The sequence below is a fragment of the Hyperoodon ampullatus genome (assembly GCF_949752795.1).
Source record: "Hyperoodon ampullatus genome assembly, chromosome: 2".
In the NCBI taxonomy this organism is placed as follows: domain Eukaryota; kingdom Metazoa; phylum Chordata; class Mammalia; order Artiodactyla; family Ziphiidae; genus Hyperoodon; species Hyperoodon ampullatus.
The window spans coordinates 175,496,571-175,508,715 of NC_136915.1; the positions used below are offsets into that span (position 1 = coordinate 175,496,571).

Below are 12,145 nucleotides of genomic sequence, written 5' to 3' on the forward strand. Positions count from 1 at the left end.
AGCCTGTCTGTAGGATGGGACAAAGCCCATAGATGCATGCCACGTAGTTGATGGAAGTGAAGTCCTCAGAGCTGCCTGCGCCATGGGCCTGGCACTCACCTCTTGGCCTGTGCCACAGGCAGGGGGTTCCCTGGTTTTGAATTCATCCTAAGCAGAAAGTAGTCGTTCTGTTTCTAATGTAGAGCTTTTCGTTTGCTTGTTTCTAGAGCAAATCATGGAGGAAAATAAAAAACATGGTGCATTGGTCTCCCTTTGTCATGTCCTTCAAGAAGAAGTACCCCTGGATCCAGCTGGCAGGACACGCAGGTAGCCACAGCTCTCCCGGACTTTCTGGCAGGATGTCCGGCTCTCTGGGGAGGCGTCCAGTGCGTGTGGGGGACGGGCCTGGCCCTGGATGCTCCCGGGGATGAAGCATCTGAATAGGTGCTCCCCGAGAGACTTCGTGGTCTGCAGTCGCAGACGTACTTGAGAGACGGGCCTTAACACTGCCTCGAAAATGCACATGGACACGCTCCCTGTCCACAGTCTGTGCCACCTCTTCACAAGTCATACACATTCCCCCCTCAGTCTCTCTGTCTCTTTCAATCTCTCTTCCATTTTAACTCAATAAAACAGTTGAAGTCATCAGTCTTTATAGCTTGCCTGCCATTTGTCACCTGGGACAAAGAGACAAAGCTAAGTGCTTCCTGAGTGCCTGTTGTATGCCCTCATCAAGGTGCTCCTCTGGGTGACAATACGTATGCAGATATAGTGTCTGCTCCGAAGGAGCTCGTAGCTGGTGGGAGAGGCAGGCAGGTTGCCCCAAGAGTGTTAAGACGTAGTGGAGTACCGGCTGCAGTGGCCACGCCCTGGGCTAGCCATGAGGTCTCCAGGTGGCCCCTCAGTGACAGGGGAGGATGTCTAGAGCTGTCTAGCCCACTCATGGTGGTCCTTTGGTGGGCATCGTCCCCAGGGGACAACTCAGTGGCCGCCCGTGGACTTCAGGCCAGCACAGGGCCTGATATTTTTTTTTACACCCTTAACCACGTTGGCCCAGACCCCAAGGCAGGTGGATGGACATCCTTCCTCAATACTTACCTGAGGGTGTGGCTCAGAAGGAACACCGCCCAGCCGGGCAGAGCCTTGGACCGCTGCTTCTCAGCCGGTCTCCCTCTCCTGGCGCTAAATCCGCTTCTATCAGGGCTTCTCCTCCACTGAGACCGGAGACACTTTCGTGGCTGGGAAGCAGGGTCGATGGTGGGGTTGGGAGGTGGTGGTCACACAGAGAGGGGTGAATAGGTCCTGGCACAGACCTCTCACTTCGCCTTGCTCACCCTCCAGCGGTGAGCACTGGTGTCCTTCCATCTTCAGAGGAGGAGCCTGGGGTCTGGGAAGTTGGGGAGCCAGCCCAGAGTTGCCGTCAGGGCACGGGGGGTGGGGAGTGGGGAACTGGGACTTGCACCCACTCCGCTTAAAGGGCTCGGTCCACCAGTGGGGACCTGGGCACACCTTCAGCCCCGTGCTTGGCAAGCTCCACAGCATCCCCGAGAGGCCCGGGCCCTGTGACGGAGGGCGTGTCTGGTAGGGCCAGGGGTCAGAGCCAGGAGGGCTCAGGCTGGGGACCCAGGGCCTCCTCCCACCTTGCTGTGCAGGGAGCTTCAAGGCGGCTGCCAACGGCAGGATCCTGAAGAAGCATTGTGAGTCGGAGCAGCGCTGCCTGGACCGGCTGATGGCCGACGTGCTGAGACCCTACGTGCCTGCCTACCACGGGGACGTGGTGAAGGACGGGGAGCGCTACAACCAGATGGACGACCTGCTGGCCGACTTCGACTCGCCGTGCGTGATGGACTGCAAGATGGGCGTCAGGTGAGCCAGGCTCCTCAGAGGGGGGCACACCCGCCCCTCAGCCCCCAGCTGGCCGGGCGGCAGATACCAGGCACGGCATTCCAGGCTTGCAGGGGGCCGGGCTTTCTGGGCTGTCCCTGAGGCCTCATGTGGGTGAGTCCGGGCCAGGGGTCTGGTTGGACCCGCTCTGCTCATCTCACATATGTGCTGGCTTTGCCCAGGACGGCCCCTTCCCTTCTCTGGTGAGCCAGGGGCCGGCGGGGGAGGGGACGGGAGCCGGTAGCCGGTGGGACCAGAAAGGGGACCTGGTGGATGCAGAGCCTCCCCAGGGAGAGGGCAGAGAGAACTGCCCATCCGGTCAGGTGGGATTGCTGGGGCGAGCAGGGGGCGGCTTCCCGTTGATGTGGGCTGCGAGGGGGAGACTGGAGTAGACGCTGTTCTCCTCCCACCCTCCCCGCCCTGCACCCCAGCCCCGAGCCAGAGAGGGAGCCGGTCAGCAGATCGTGTCGATTTGCCGAAAGAGACTTGCGCCTGTCATAAGGGTGCAGTGGAGGAGAGAGGAGTGTGAGAGGCCCTGACAGCAGTCACCAGCTTGCCGCATTCTGGACTGGGGCTGGCGGTGACCCCAGCCCAGTGGCACAGAGCCAGATGGGTATGTGGGCGTGTGTGTGGAAATGGGTGTGTCCCCCCCCGACCAGGCTCTGCCCAGAGAAGACCCGGGAGGGAAGGAGTGGGCTGGAGAAGACAGGGTGGAGGGCAGAGCCAGGAGGACCCGAGCCCCGGGCGCCTGAGCTCTGGGCCCTGCTTTGGCAGCAGGGTTTTCTCATCTCCTCTCAGACTCTGACCATTCCGTCTCAGGAGTCATGGAGTAGCTCCTTCCTGGCGGGTCAGTGGGTGGTGAAGTCCTCTGAAGCCTCAGAGAGCCGCCGACTGCAGGTGCCCAGACGGGACGGCCAGGCGTGGGCCTCCTCCATCCGGCCCGCCGCTCTCCGGGGAGACCAGGCTCCGAGACGCAGAGCTCACAGCTGGAGCCTGCGTTTGCTTTGGATGGTTTAAGCAGTTTTATTTCTTATAAGAGGAGTTTGAGAAAGGGGTGTGTGTGTGTGTGTGTGTGTGTGTGTGTGTGTGTGTGTGCCCTCAGGAAAGAAGCAGGCCAAGCCAGTCAGTTTTCCTTCCTTCCTCATTCCTCCTGGGAATTGTGTCATGAAATCAGACCCTGACACTGCAGGCTGACCCGCTGTGTTCCCTTGGCTTGGCCCCGAGGGCAGGGACGAAGGGGTGGGGAAGTAGAGACCCCACTCTTTGCACTGTCCCCAGCCTCTCTCTCCCTCCATCCAGGGGTCTCACCAGCTCCAGCCCACAGGGAGAAAGAATGTCCCTCCAGCCACCACTCGGCCACTGCTCTCCCCAGAGTCTTATTTCTGTCCCAGGAAGGCCTTCCCGTGATGCACCAGGATGTGCCCTCTCAAGGGGAGACACATAAATATTCTGATCGGTATTCACTCAGACCAGGGCCAAAAAAAGTACACCCTGTGGGAAGAACGTGTGGCCAGTCCTAAAAGGCTGCCGGGGTGCCTGTCTGTTCCCTGGGAGGCTGCTGGGGACAGGAGCCTCCTCTCTTACCAAGGCTGCCCCATCCCCCTGCTGCCTGGAGCTTCTGTCCCACTGCACCCAGGGCTCTCAGGAGAGACCCAGAGTGACCAGCAAGGCTGGGACGTGTTTAACCCAGTCCTGGGCAGGGCCGCCTGGAGGCTGAGGGAGGAGGTGTGTGAGGATCCCGTATGGAGGGGAGGAGGTAGGTCTCCCCAGGACCAGTCCCACCCCGGCACCCCCTTCCCTGTCTCACGGGTCCTGAGGACGCGGTGGAGGCCCTTCTGTGCTCTGGGTGCTGGGTGTTCCTTACAGCCGCCCTGGCAGATGGGCCACCATCCAGTCTGAGCAGGAGGACCTTTGACACCAGAGGCTAAGGGACTCCCCAGGGCCACACAGCCAGGCAGTCACACAGCCTGCCTCTGCACCAGGCCTCTGACTACCAGGTCGAGCCTGGGCTGCAGCTTGGCACTCCCCAAGGGTTCTGCGCTTGCCAGAGGGAGGGGAGGCCGCAGCCCAGGGCCACCACAAACCCTGAGTCCGGGGCATGAGAGGTTGAGACTTGTCACAGACTTGTCACAGTGGTGGAAGGGCTGGCTGGTCATCAGACCCAGCCATGGTGAGGCCTGAGGAAAAGGTGATGCAGCCACCTGTAGTGTCCTAACGAGGGGTGTCTTGGGACCCCAGTTCCACATGGACATAAGCTCACGTTGCTCTAGGGCGTTTTCTTAGGTTTGACCCCATATCTCTTGTGTGTCATGTAGCCTGCCGTGGAGAATCAGGAGTGTCTTCCTGACCTCTGGACCAGGGCTGGCAGGTGGAGACCAGAGCTGTCTGTAGCACCTGTGCCCTGGTGGGAAGCAGGTTGGAGAGAGCGTGGTGGGAAGTGGATGGCTTTGGTGTATCACCTGTTGGCTCCCCATGGGCTGGCTGCCTTCCTGAGGGGAACACTGCCTTTACTTAGTCTTGTGGCTTCACCCAGCAGGCTTCATGGACGTGTGACCTTCCTGCTGGGGTGGGCAGGGTGGGCCGGACCAGTGTCGGGACACCAGGGGTGGGGAGGCTTTGCAGCTCACCTCCCGGTGGACCCCTGACCCCACCACCAGGCTCGTGACCGCTATAGGCATCTCTGCCCGGCCCCTTTCCTCTCCCAGAGGGTGAGCAACTCTGCCCAGACTGCGCTGCACAGGCCCTTTCTGGAGCAAGCCCCATGTGGAAAGGGATTTGACAGTGAGGCCTGCTTCCTGCTTAAGGAGCTACTGAGAAGTCTTTGCAGAAGTGCACCACCCACCCACCCGCAGGCCCCTGCAGCGGACTCAGGAGCATTGGGGACGGCAAACCCTTTGCCCACCACACAGCACGTACACACAAATACACACACGGGCCAGCATGACACAAATCCATACAAAAGCAGCCTGCCTCACAGCTCCGCCCTGTAGCGCTCATCGGCACTGACCTGGCTCTGCACGCAGTCGTGTTTGTACATGCACGTGTGCGTGCATGGACGTGCATACAGTAGTGTGTGCATGCGCACGCGTGTGTGTGCGTGTGTGCGTGTACAAGGGCACAACCAAGGACGGAACCTCCTTACGGTCTGCATCACCCGCTGGAAGGTCCTAAATGACCAGACCCAAGTTCACCACCAAGGATTTGCTTTTTTCTTGAAAGAGTTGGTACAGTGGTTCTGGAAGCTTATCTTTTAAAGGATTTGACCAGTCTGTTCTGGGTCCCACACCGGCAGGTTGGAGGTATGGTGGGAAACAGTAGAGCAAGTCCCCGGGGACAGATGGAGAGTGGAGGCTGGGCCTGCCGTCACAGGCCGCCGTGTGGGCAACGCCCACGCACACGGGCCCGGGGAGAAGACTTCCCTCTACTCAGCTGACGCTGCGGATTCCTGTTTCAGGAAGGGTCACAGGCAGCAGCTGAGCCCACTGTGGGGGAGAAGGGGAGTTTAAAATAGGAGCAGGGAGGAGGGTGGGCGTTTGATGTGCAACAGGGGTGACTCACCCCATTGGCGAAGGGGGCCAGGGAGGCGGCCTGGGGCCAGGAAGCTGGTCTCGGGCTGCCCAGATCCTGTACTGTCCCCACTCCTGTTACCTCTGCCAGTTCCTAGGGGACCCCTGCCAGCCCGTGCGGAGGGCAGGGCGGTGAACAGTTTACTTGGCCACGTTGTCTTGAGGCCTGGGGTCCGAGGGATAGGAAGAGCCCAGCACGTCTCTGCGGTAGAAGAAGAGCCCCAAGGCTTTGCCTCCCATCACGGGCTTCTCCCTCCAGCACTGGGGCCACTTCAGAGGCCGCCTTCTGGCCTGAAGGTGCTCCCTCTTCGGAGAGAGCCCTTAGGCTGCCGGGGCACCAGGGAGATGGGTGGTGTGGACGAAACGCACTCCGCGACTCACACAGGTGCTGGCTTACGAAGCCCTCGCCTCGTGGAAGGCAGCCCGGGGGGACAGCTGGACCCTGAGCGGACCCGCCCTCAGCCCCCTTCCCAACCCTCACGCCAGCAGGATGAGCCGCCAAGCTGCCCCTCTCTTCCTCCCTCCTCTGCTGGTCCTGTGAGGTGCCCAGAAGGAAGAGCTCCTTGGGCTTTGTCGGGCCTTCCCCGTGCTCTTGGAACGAAGCTGCTCGCATTAGGCAAGGCTGGCCCGTGCTCGGTCAACAGCCAGGCCCAGCGCAAGCAGACGTGCACCTGTCCGGGATGAGGCTGACTTGGCTAAGCTGACTGCAGCCCTCGGGCAAGGCACCAGTGGGCCGCGCTCCGGCCACTGGCCCTCATGTGGCTTCCCCTCCCTCCCAGGACCTACCTGGAGGAGGAACTCACCAAGGCCCGGAAGAAGCCCAGCCTCCGGAAGGACATGTACCAGAAGATGATAGAGGTGGACCCAGAGGCCCCTACCGAGGAGGAGAAAGCCCAGCGGGCTGTGACCAAGCCACGATACATGCAGTGGAGGGAGACCATCAGCTCCACGGCCACGCTCGGGTTCCGGATCGAGGGCATCAAGGTGAGGACAGCCAGCGGTGGCCTGAGGCTGCCTGAGCCGCCCCGCTCCTGGGTGGGGAAGGGACTGGGTCCTGGGGCTCCAACAGCATTCACCCAGCGGTCCTGGCTGCTCTCAAGACCCTATGGAGGCTGTACGATTCCTCCCCATACGGGCCCAGGGCATGGGCAGCCAGCCCCAGGGACAGACATTTGGGGAGACTGGCCTACTCCTTGGTCTGGGTCTGGGTGGGATGGCCATGTAGGGGGCTGGGGCCTTGGAGAAGGGCTGGCTTCTAGCCCCACCCAGCGTTGAGCCCTCCGCCGAGGACCCTACATCTAGCCCAGACCATGCCCAGCACTGAGACCCCACCCAGGAGGCAGCTTGCTGCATGCCAGTGCTGGGAGCTGGCTCATTCTTCCCAGGGCCCGAAAATCAGGACTGGCAGTGAGACGCAGCCAAGGGAGGGAGCATGCCGGCTGCCTCTGACATCCGAGCCATCTGCCTGGGAGGCAGGACTAGGCGCTGCTCCTCCGGTCACCAAGCCCCTCTGGGGAGGCTGCACCGAGGCCACCCCCAACGTCTGGGCCACCTCATTCTCTTTTCTTTCCTCTTCACTCTCCCAAGAAGGGCCTGAGAATGCTCTCCCTAGACCCAGGCTCCCACACGCCTCCTTTGCTGCTAGATTTGAGAGCCTCTGCTCAGACACACGCTTCACCCCAAGGAGCGGGGCTGTGAGGCGCTGGCCCCTCGGTCTCGGGCAGCCGTCCCTCTCAAGCAGAGGACAGTCCGAGCGTGCTCGGGTTTCTGTTCTCTGCCCATTCTTGGCCCACGTTGGCCAGCCCTCGAGTCATAGTAGGGCAGCGGGGAGCCCTGACTCACGAGCGAGAGAAGCCAGGACAGCCTCCTTGCCGATGGCATTGGCTGGAAGTTTCTGCGGGGCAGTGCCTCGCTGCCGATGGTTTCGAGTGGGGCAAAGTTTTCGCCTTCCCCTGTAACAGCTGCTTTACGAGCTCCAGGCTGAGAAAGCCATCTGCCCCTCCCCTGTCTTCTGAAATCGGCTTTTGCTGTATTTTTGGATCCAGTGGGAGAGTAAATTATATGCTCATCTTCCTCCTCTTAAGGCTCCTTTCCTTTCTGTATCTGTTTGAAACCGTCTGCTTTTCCCTTGACCTCTCTCTCCATCTCTCGCTGGATCTCCTGGTCTCTGTCCACTGTTCAGCTGCAGGAACGGCCAACAGCCCATCTTCTCGGGCTGGGGGCCACCAGCTCCGAAAGAAGCCAGCTGCCTTCACCAGCACACCCCCGCCTCCCCCGTCCCTGGTCCAGGAAAGGCCCTGCAGAGACCCCTGTGGGGAAGGCCCAGCCCCCGGCTCTCTCCCTCTGGCCAGGGTCCTGCCTATTCTTGCAGAGGCAGCGACAGTGCTGGGCTAGTGGAGCCAGCCTTTCTCACCCTTTGATCTTAAAGAACAGCTTTCCTCGTAGAGATGCTGAGCCCCACGTGCTGCCTGAACAGCCTGCAACAGACAGTACTGGTCTCAGGAAATGGAGCCATTCTGTGCACTGGTTGGGGAAGGGAGTGGGATGGGCTGTGTTATATCCTCGCTTTCAGGGAGCCTAAGTAAGAGACCTTCCATTACAAGGGAATCGAGCTGAGCTTGGGGCAAGGAGCGCCTCTCTCCTGTGGTGAGGGAGGGTGTCCCTGGGCAGCAGAGACTTTCAGGCACCCCGGTTCCAGGGACCTGGCCCCTCATGGAAGCAGAGGCCCGTGCATCTCCCTCAGCCCCCTGTTGCTCACACTCAGGACCCTCAGGGCGGATGGTCGGGCCCTGCAGCCTCGCTCCTCCAGTCTTGGTCCAAGCGCCCCTCGGGCCTCCGGGCTTTCCTAATGCCGTTTACTCTGCCTGGGATGCTGGTGCCACCCACTGTGTTCTCAACCAGGGCGCAGGACAGGCTCTGCCGTGCCGTGCGGTCAGATTGACCACACGGCACCTGCTTCCTTGTGCCCCGTGTGGGCACCTGGCTGCCTGGGGGTCAGCCTGGGGCTCGTGGCTCTGAGGCACTGTGTCATTCTTCTTCTCAGAAAGAAGATGGCTCCGTGAACCGGGATTTCAAGAAGACCAAAACGAGGGAGCAGGTGATCGAGGCCTTCAGAGAATTCACTAAAGGAAACCGGAACATCCTGGTGAGTCGGGTGCCCCCTGCGAAGGGGTCGGGCCGTGTGGTCTCCGGGCAGGGGTAGCTGCACCCCCTCTGGAGGTTCTTGCCCAGCCCGAGACGGAGCCGAGGTTCCCACACAGAAAACCCTGGCCCCAAACTTCTGCTTGGAAGGTGAAGAGGGAGGTGGTGTGGTTGTCAGCCCGTCCAGCGGGTGAACACGCACTCACTCTTTCCCTTAGCCAGCAGCTCAGCTCCCAAAAACGTCTCCATCCCCTTCAGAGCAACCCCTTCCGATGCCTGTATTCCTCTAGCACCCACTGCAGGCCAAGTATTGTGCCAAGTGCTCACCAAACCCTCGTAGCAGCCCTCTGCAGCGGGTTGGCATCCTTGTCCCCATTTTACAGATGAGGAGACTGAAAGGTCAAGGGCACACAGCTAGGAAAGGGGAAGCTGGAGCTCACACCCAGGTGGGCCGGCAGCCTGCTGGTCCCTGCGCTTCTAGGCCTGGCTGGGCCTCCACCAGGCTGAGGCTGAGTGAGGGAGGTGTGCGGGCATTGCGAGGCGAGGTGCCGCATCACCCTCCCCAGCCAGAACTGATGGGCTCTCTGAGCCTGGAGGTGTGGGTGGCAGAAGTTCACGACAAAGTGACTTCAGGCAGGCTGCTGGACAGATGCTCTGGGCACTGGGATCAGCTGAGGGTAGGGTGTGTTGAGTCCCCACACCCCAAGGACAGGGCGCCCTGTGACAATCAGAGACCTGGGTACACCAGGGACCTGAGCCCTGGAGCCCCTGTGAGAGGCATCTTCCCCTGCACAGTCTCCCAGGATGCTGAGTGGGGAGGGCTGGACCCAGACAGCCTTTCTCCAAGGAGACTCAGCACCGGCTGGAACTGGGGAGTTTCCCTACCCCCCCTTTTCCAGCTGGGAGACTTCGCTTGGCCCATGGTAAGAGCTGAGGCTTCAGTCACGGGGCAGGCACCCCAACTCTTCCATAGCTGGAGCCTCTCGACTCCGGGTCAGCGGCTGGGGAGGATTCCGGCTCCTCAGCAGAGTTTGCCACAGAACGTGCGCTGCCTGCACCCGGACGAGAGGGATTATTCCTGGTCCTGAGGCCCGGGCTGGCGCTGCTTCAAATGGGCGTCAAGGGACCCTATGTGCCTGTGTGCGACAGGCTTCCCTCGCAGCCCCTGGGGAGGGCGGGCACCCCCAGGGCCAGCACAGCTCTGTGGAGGGGCCACTGGCAGAGATATTTGTGGTTCTGGCTCTCTTATTCTGTTCTTTTCAAGAGTTCAGGGCACTGAAGTTTGTATCAGGAAGACAAGCACCATGGCAACCGGGCTCTCTGGGTGCTGCTTCCACACTGCTGGTGTTCCAGAATAGACTTAACCCTCGTGCGAGGGGCTCCTGGAGGGCTCCCGGCTGTTCGGGAACTGTCCCCCGCTCCCCCGTCCCCAAACCACGCCTCCTGTCACAAAGCAGTGTGTAGTGGAGGGAGGGTGGGACCAGGGCTCCAGCTGCTCCGCCTTCTTTGAGCCTCAGTTTCTTCATTTCTAGATGAGGAGGTTGGAATAAACAGGGTGTAAGGCCCTCTCACGCTGACGCTCAGAGACTCTAAGGGGCCAAATAGCACCTGAAATCTACCTCGCACACCCACGTGTTTAAAAACCTGGTCATCTTTCTGTTCCCAGATCGCCTACCGGGACCGGCTGAAGGACATTCGGGCCACCCTGGAAGTCTCTCCCTTCTTCAGGTGCCATGAGGTAGGTGTTGGGCTTTGTCCTCGGGGACAGAGAGCCGTGTTCCGTGTGGTTGGCCACGACCCCTGGGCACGCCCGCCTGAGCTGTGGGCCTGACCCCCGTGCTAGCAGACCTGCTTGCTCCTAGACGGGCCGCCCATGAGGAAGGAGGGGGACCTACGGAGGGCCGGCTCGGCCTGGCTCTGCCCTGTGTGGCTGCACTGGGTCCGCCCATCCTGGAAGTGCCCTCTTCTCCCTTTGTCCTCACTGAAGCGCAGTGTCCCTGGGTCCTTGGCTTCTCCTGGGGTCTCTCTGTCTTCTCAGCTTTGTGCAGCCTGCAGAGCTTCCTCCAGCTGGCCTGCTTTCTTTGGAGGACAGCCTGCGGCCAAGGCTGAAAGGACCTGAGGCCGAAGAACCGCCCATGACCTCCTGCGTGGACGGAAGGACCGCGGCTGCCCACTTGGCAGCCCCAGGCTTCGTCTCACAGCTTTGCCTCCCCCTTCTTCAGCACTTTGCTGTTATTTCCTGAAAAACTGTTTTGCTGTACTCTTTCTGGAGTTTCACTTGGAAACTTCAGGTCTAGACCAAGGCCAAATTAGCTGGGGCTTCTGCTTTTTTCCATCTGGGAAGAGAAAGCCCCCTTCTCTGAGCTCAGCACGTCCAGGGGGTCTTCCCTGCCCCGGCCGGGGCCCTGGGAGCTAGAAGGACACTTCAGCGCCTCCCCACACCCCCATGTCTCCTTCGGGCCTCACACAGGTGACCCAGGGGGTTGGAGGGTGTGTTCATATTTGGGAAAGCGCCTTACCCCGCACAGGGGCTCTGACCTGGCCCACAGCAGGGAGGGCTCTTGGTGCCCGCTGTCCCTGGCAGAGACCGTGAGCAAAGACCAGCCCCAGAAGCCCTGTCTGCCCAGGACTTGCAGCAGGTGTGCTCCCGGGCTGGGGGTGACCTGGGCCTGACGGCCCACCCTCCCCTGGGAGCTGTGAGTGCCTTGGGACAGGGTCCTTTCCAGTCTCCCCACAGACAGGCGTGTGGCATCTCCTTGGCACCTCCCCCTCGGGCAGTTGGGGAGCATTCAGAGGTGCTGAGGGATGGGTTAGCTGTGGTCTAGAAATAGAGGAAAGTGTGCAGGTTGGGACTGGGGGATGGGGACGGGGTCTGCCCTCCTGGACATTCCTCCCTGGCGGTGTGGGCGGTCATTGTTCTGGGTCCCATGTCCCCCGTCCATGGCGTGGCCACTCGGGCAGGCTCTGCTGCTCAGATGAGAATGGGGGACGGAGCCCATCGGCTGAGCAAAGCTCGCTCCACTTCCCTGAGGTCTCAGGCTTTTCCAAGCCCCCCCTAAGGTGCCGGCTTGCTGTCTGGAGGGCAGGGCGGGGCCCCAGCCCTTCCCCGCCTCACCCCGCTGCTCCCCTCCAGGTCATCGGCAGCTCCCTCCTCTTCATCCACGACAAGAAGGAACAGGCCAAGGTGTGGATGATCGACTTTGGGAAAACCACGCCCCTGCCCGAGGGCCAGACCCTGCAGCATGACATCCCGTGGCAGGAAGGGAACCGGGAGGACGGCTACCTGTCGGGTCTGAACAACCTCGTGGACATCCTGACGGAAATGTGCCCGGGCGCTCCCCTCTCCTGAGGCCACCCTCCGCCCCACCTCGTCGCCAACCTGGCCTCTTCTCCCCCTTGCTTCCCTTCTCCTTCTGAATTTTTCCTTCACTTCCACCTGGGTGCAAAGCCCTAGAACTGACCCTCCCGAACGGCACTACAAGACACTTTGTAGACGAGAGGAGATGAGATTTTCTAGTTACTGCCTGATTGAAGGGTTTGCAGCCGGGGCTTCCATTTTGCTTTCTCAATAGGAT

The 12,145-nt window shown here is 61.0% G+C and overlaps 1 protein-coding gene across 1 annotated transcript in view; it reads left to right on the forward strand.

Annotated features, from left to right (window-relative positions):
- The window catches only part of ITPKB (inositol-trisphosphate 3-kinase B), a gene marked incomplete at both ends in the record, with an annotated part of 93,046 nt that extends 81,127 nt beyond the window's left edge, over positions 1 to 11,919 (forward strand). Inside the window, 6 exons of the mRNA XM_079697483.1 lie at positions 207 to 306; positions 1,632 to 1,845; positions 6,209 to 6,413; positions 8,473 to 8,574; positions 10,237 to 10,308; positions 11,704 to 11,919. Of these exons, the coding sequence (XP_079553609.1) occupies positions 207 to 306; positions 1,632 to 1,845; positions 6,209 to 6,413; positions 8,473 to 8,574; positions 10,237 to 10,308; positions 11,704 to 11,919 (909 nt within the window). The remainder of the gene's footprint in view (positions 1 to 206; positions 307 to 1,631; positions 1,846 to 6,208; positions 6,414 to 8,472; positions 8,575 to 10,236; positions 10,309 to 11,703) is intronic.
- Positions 11,920 to 12,145: the final 226 nt, after the last annotated feature.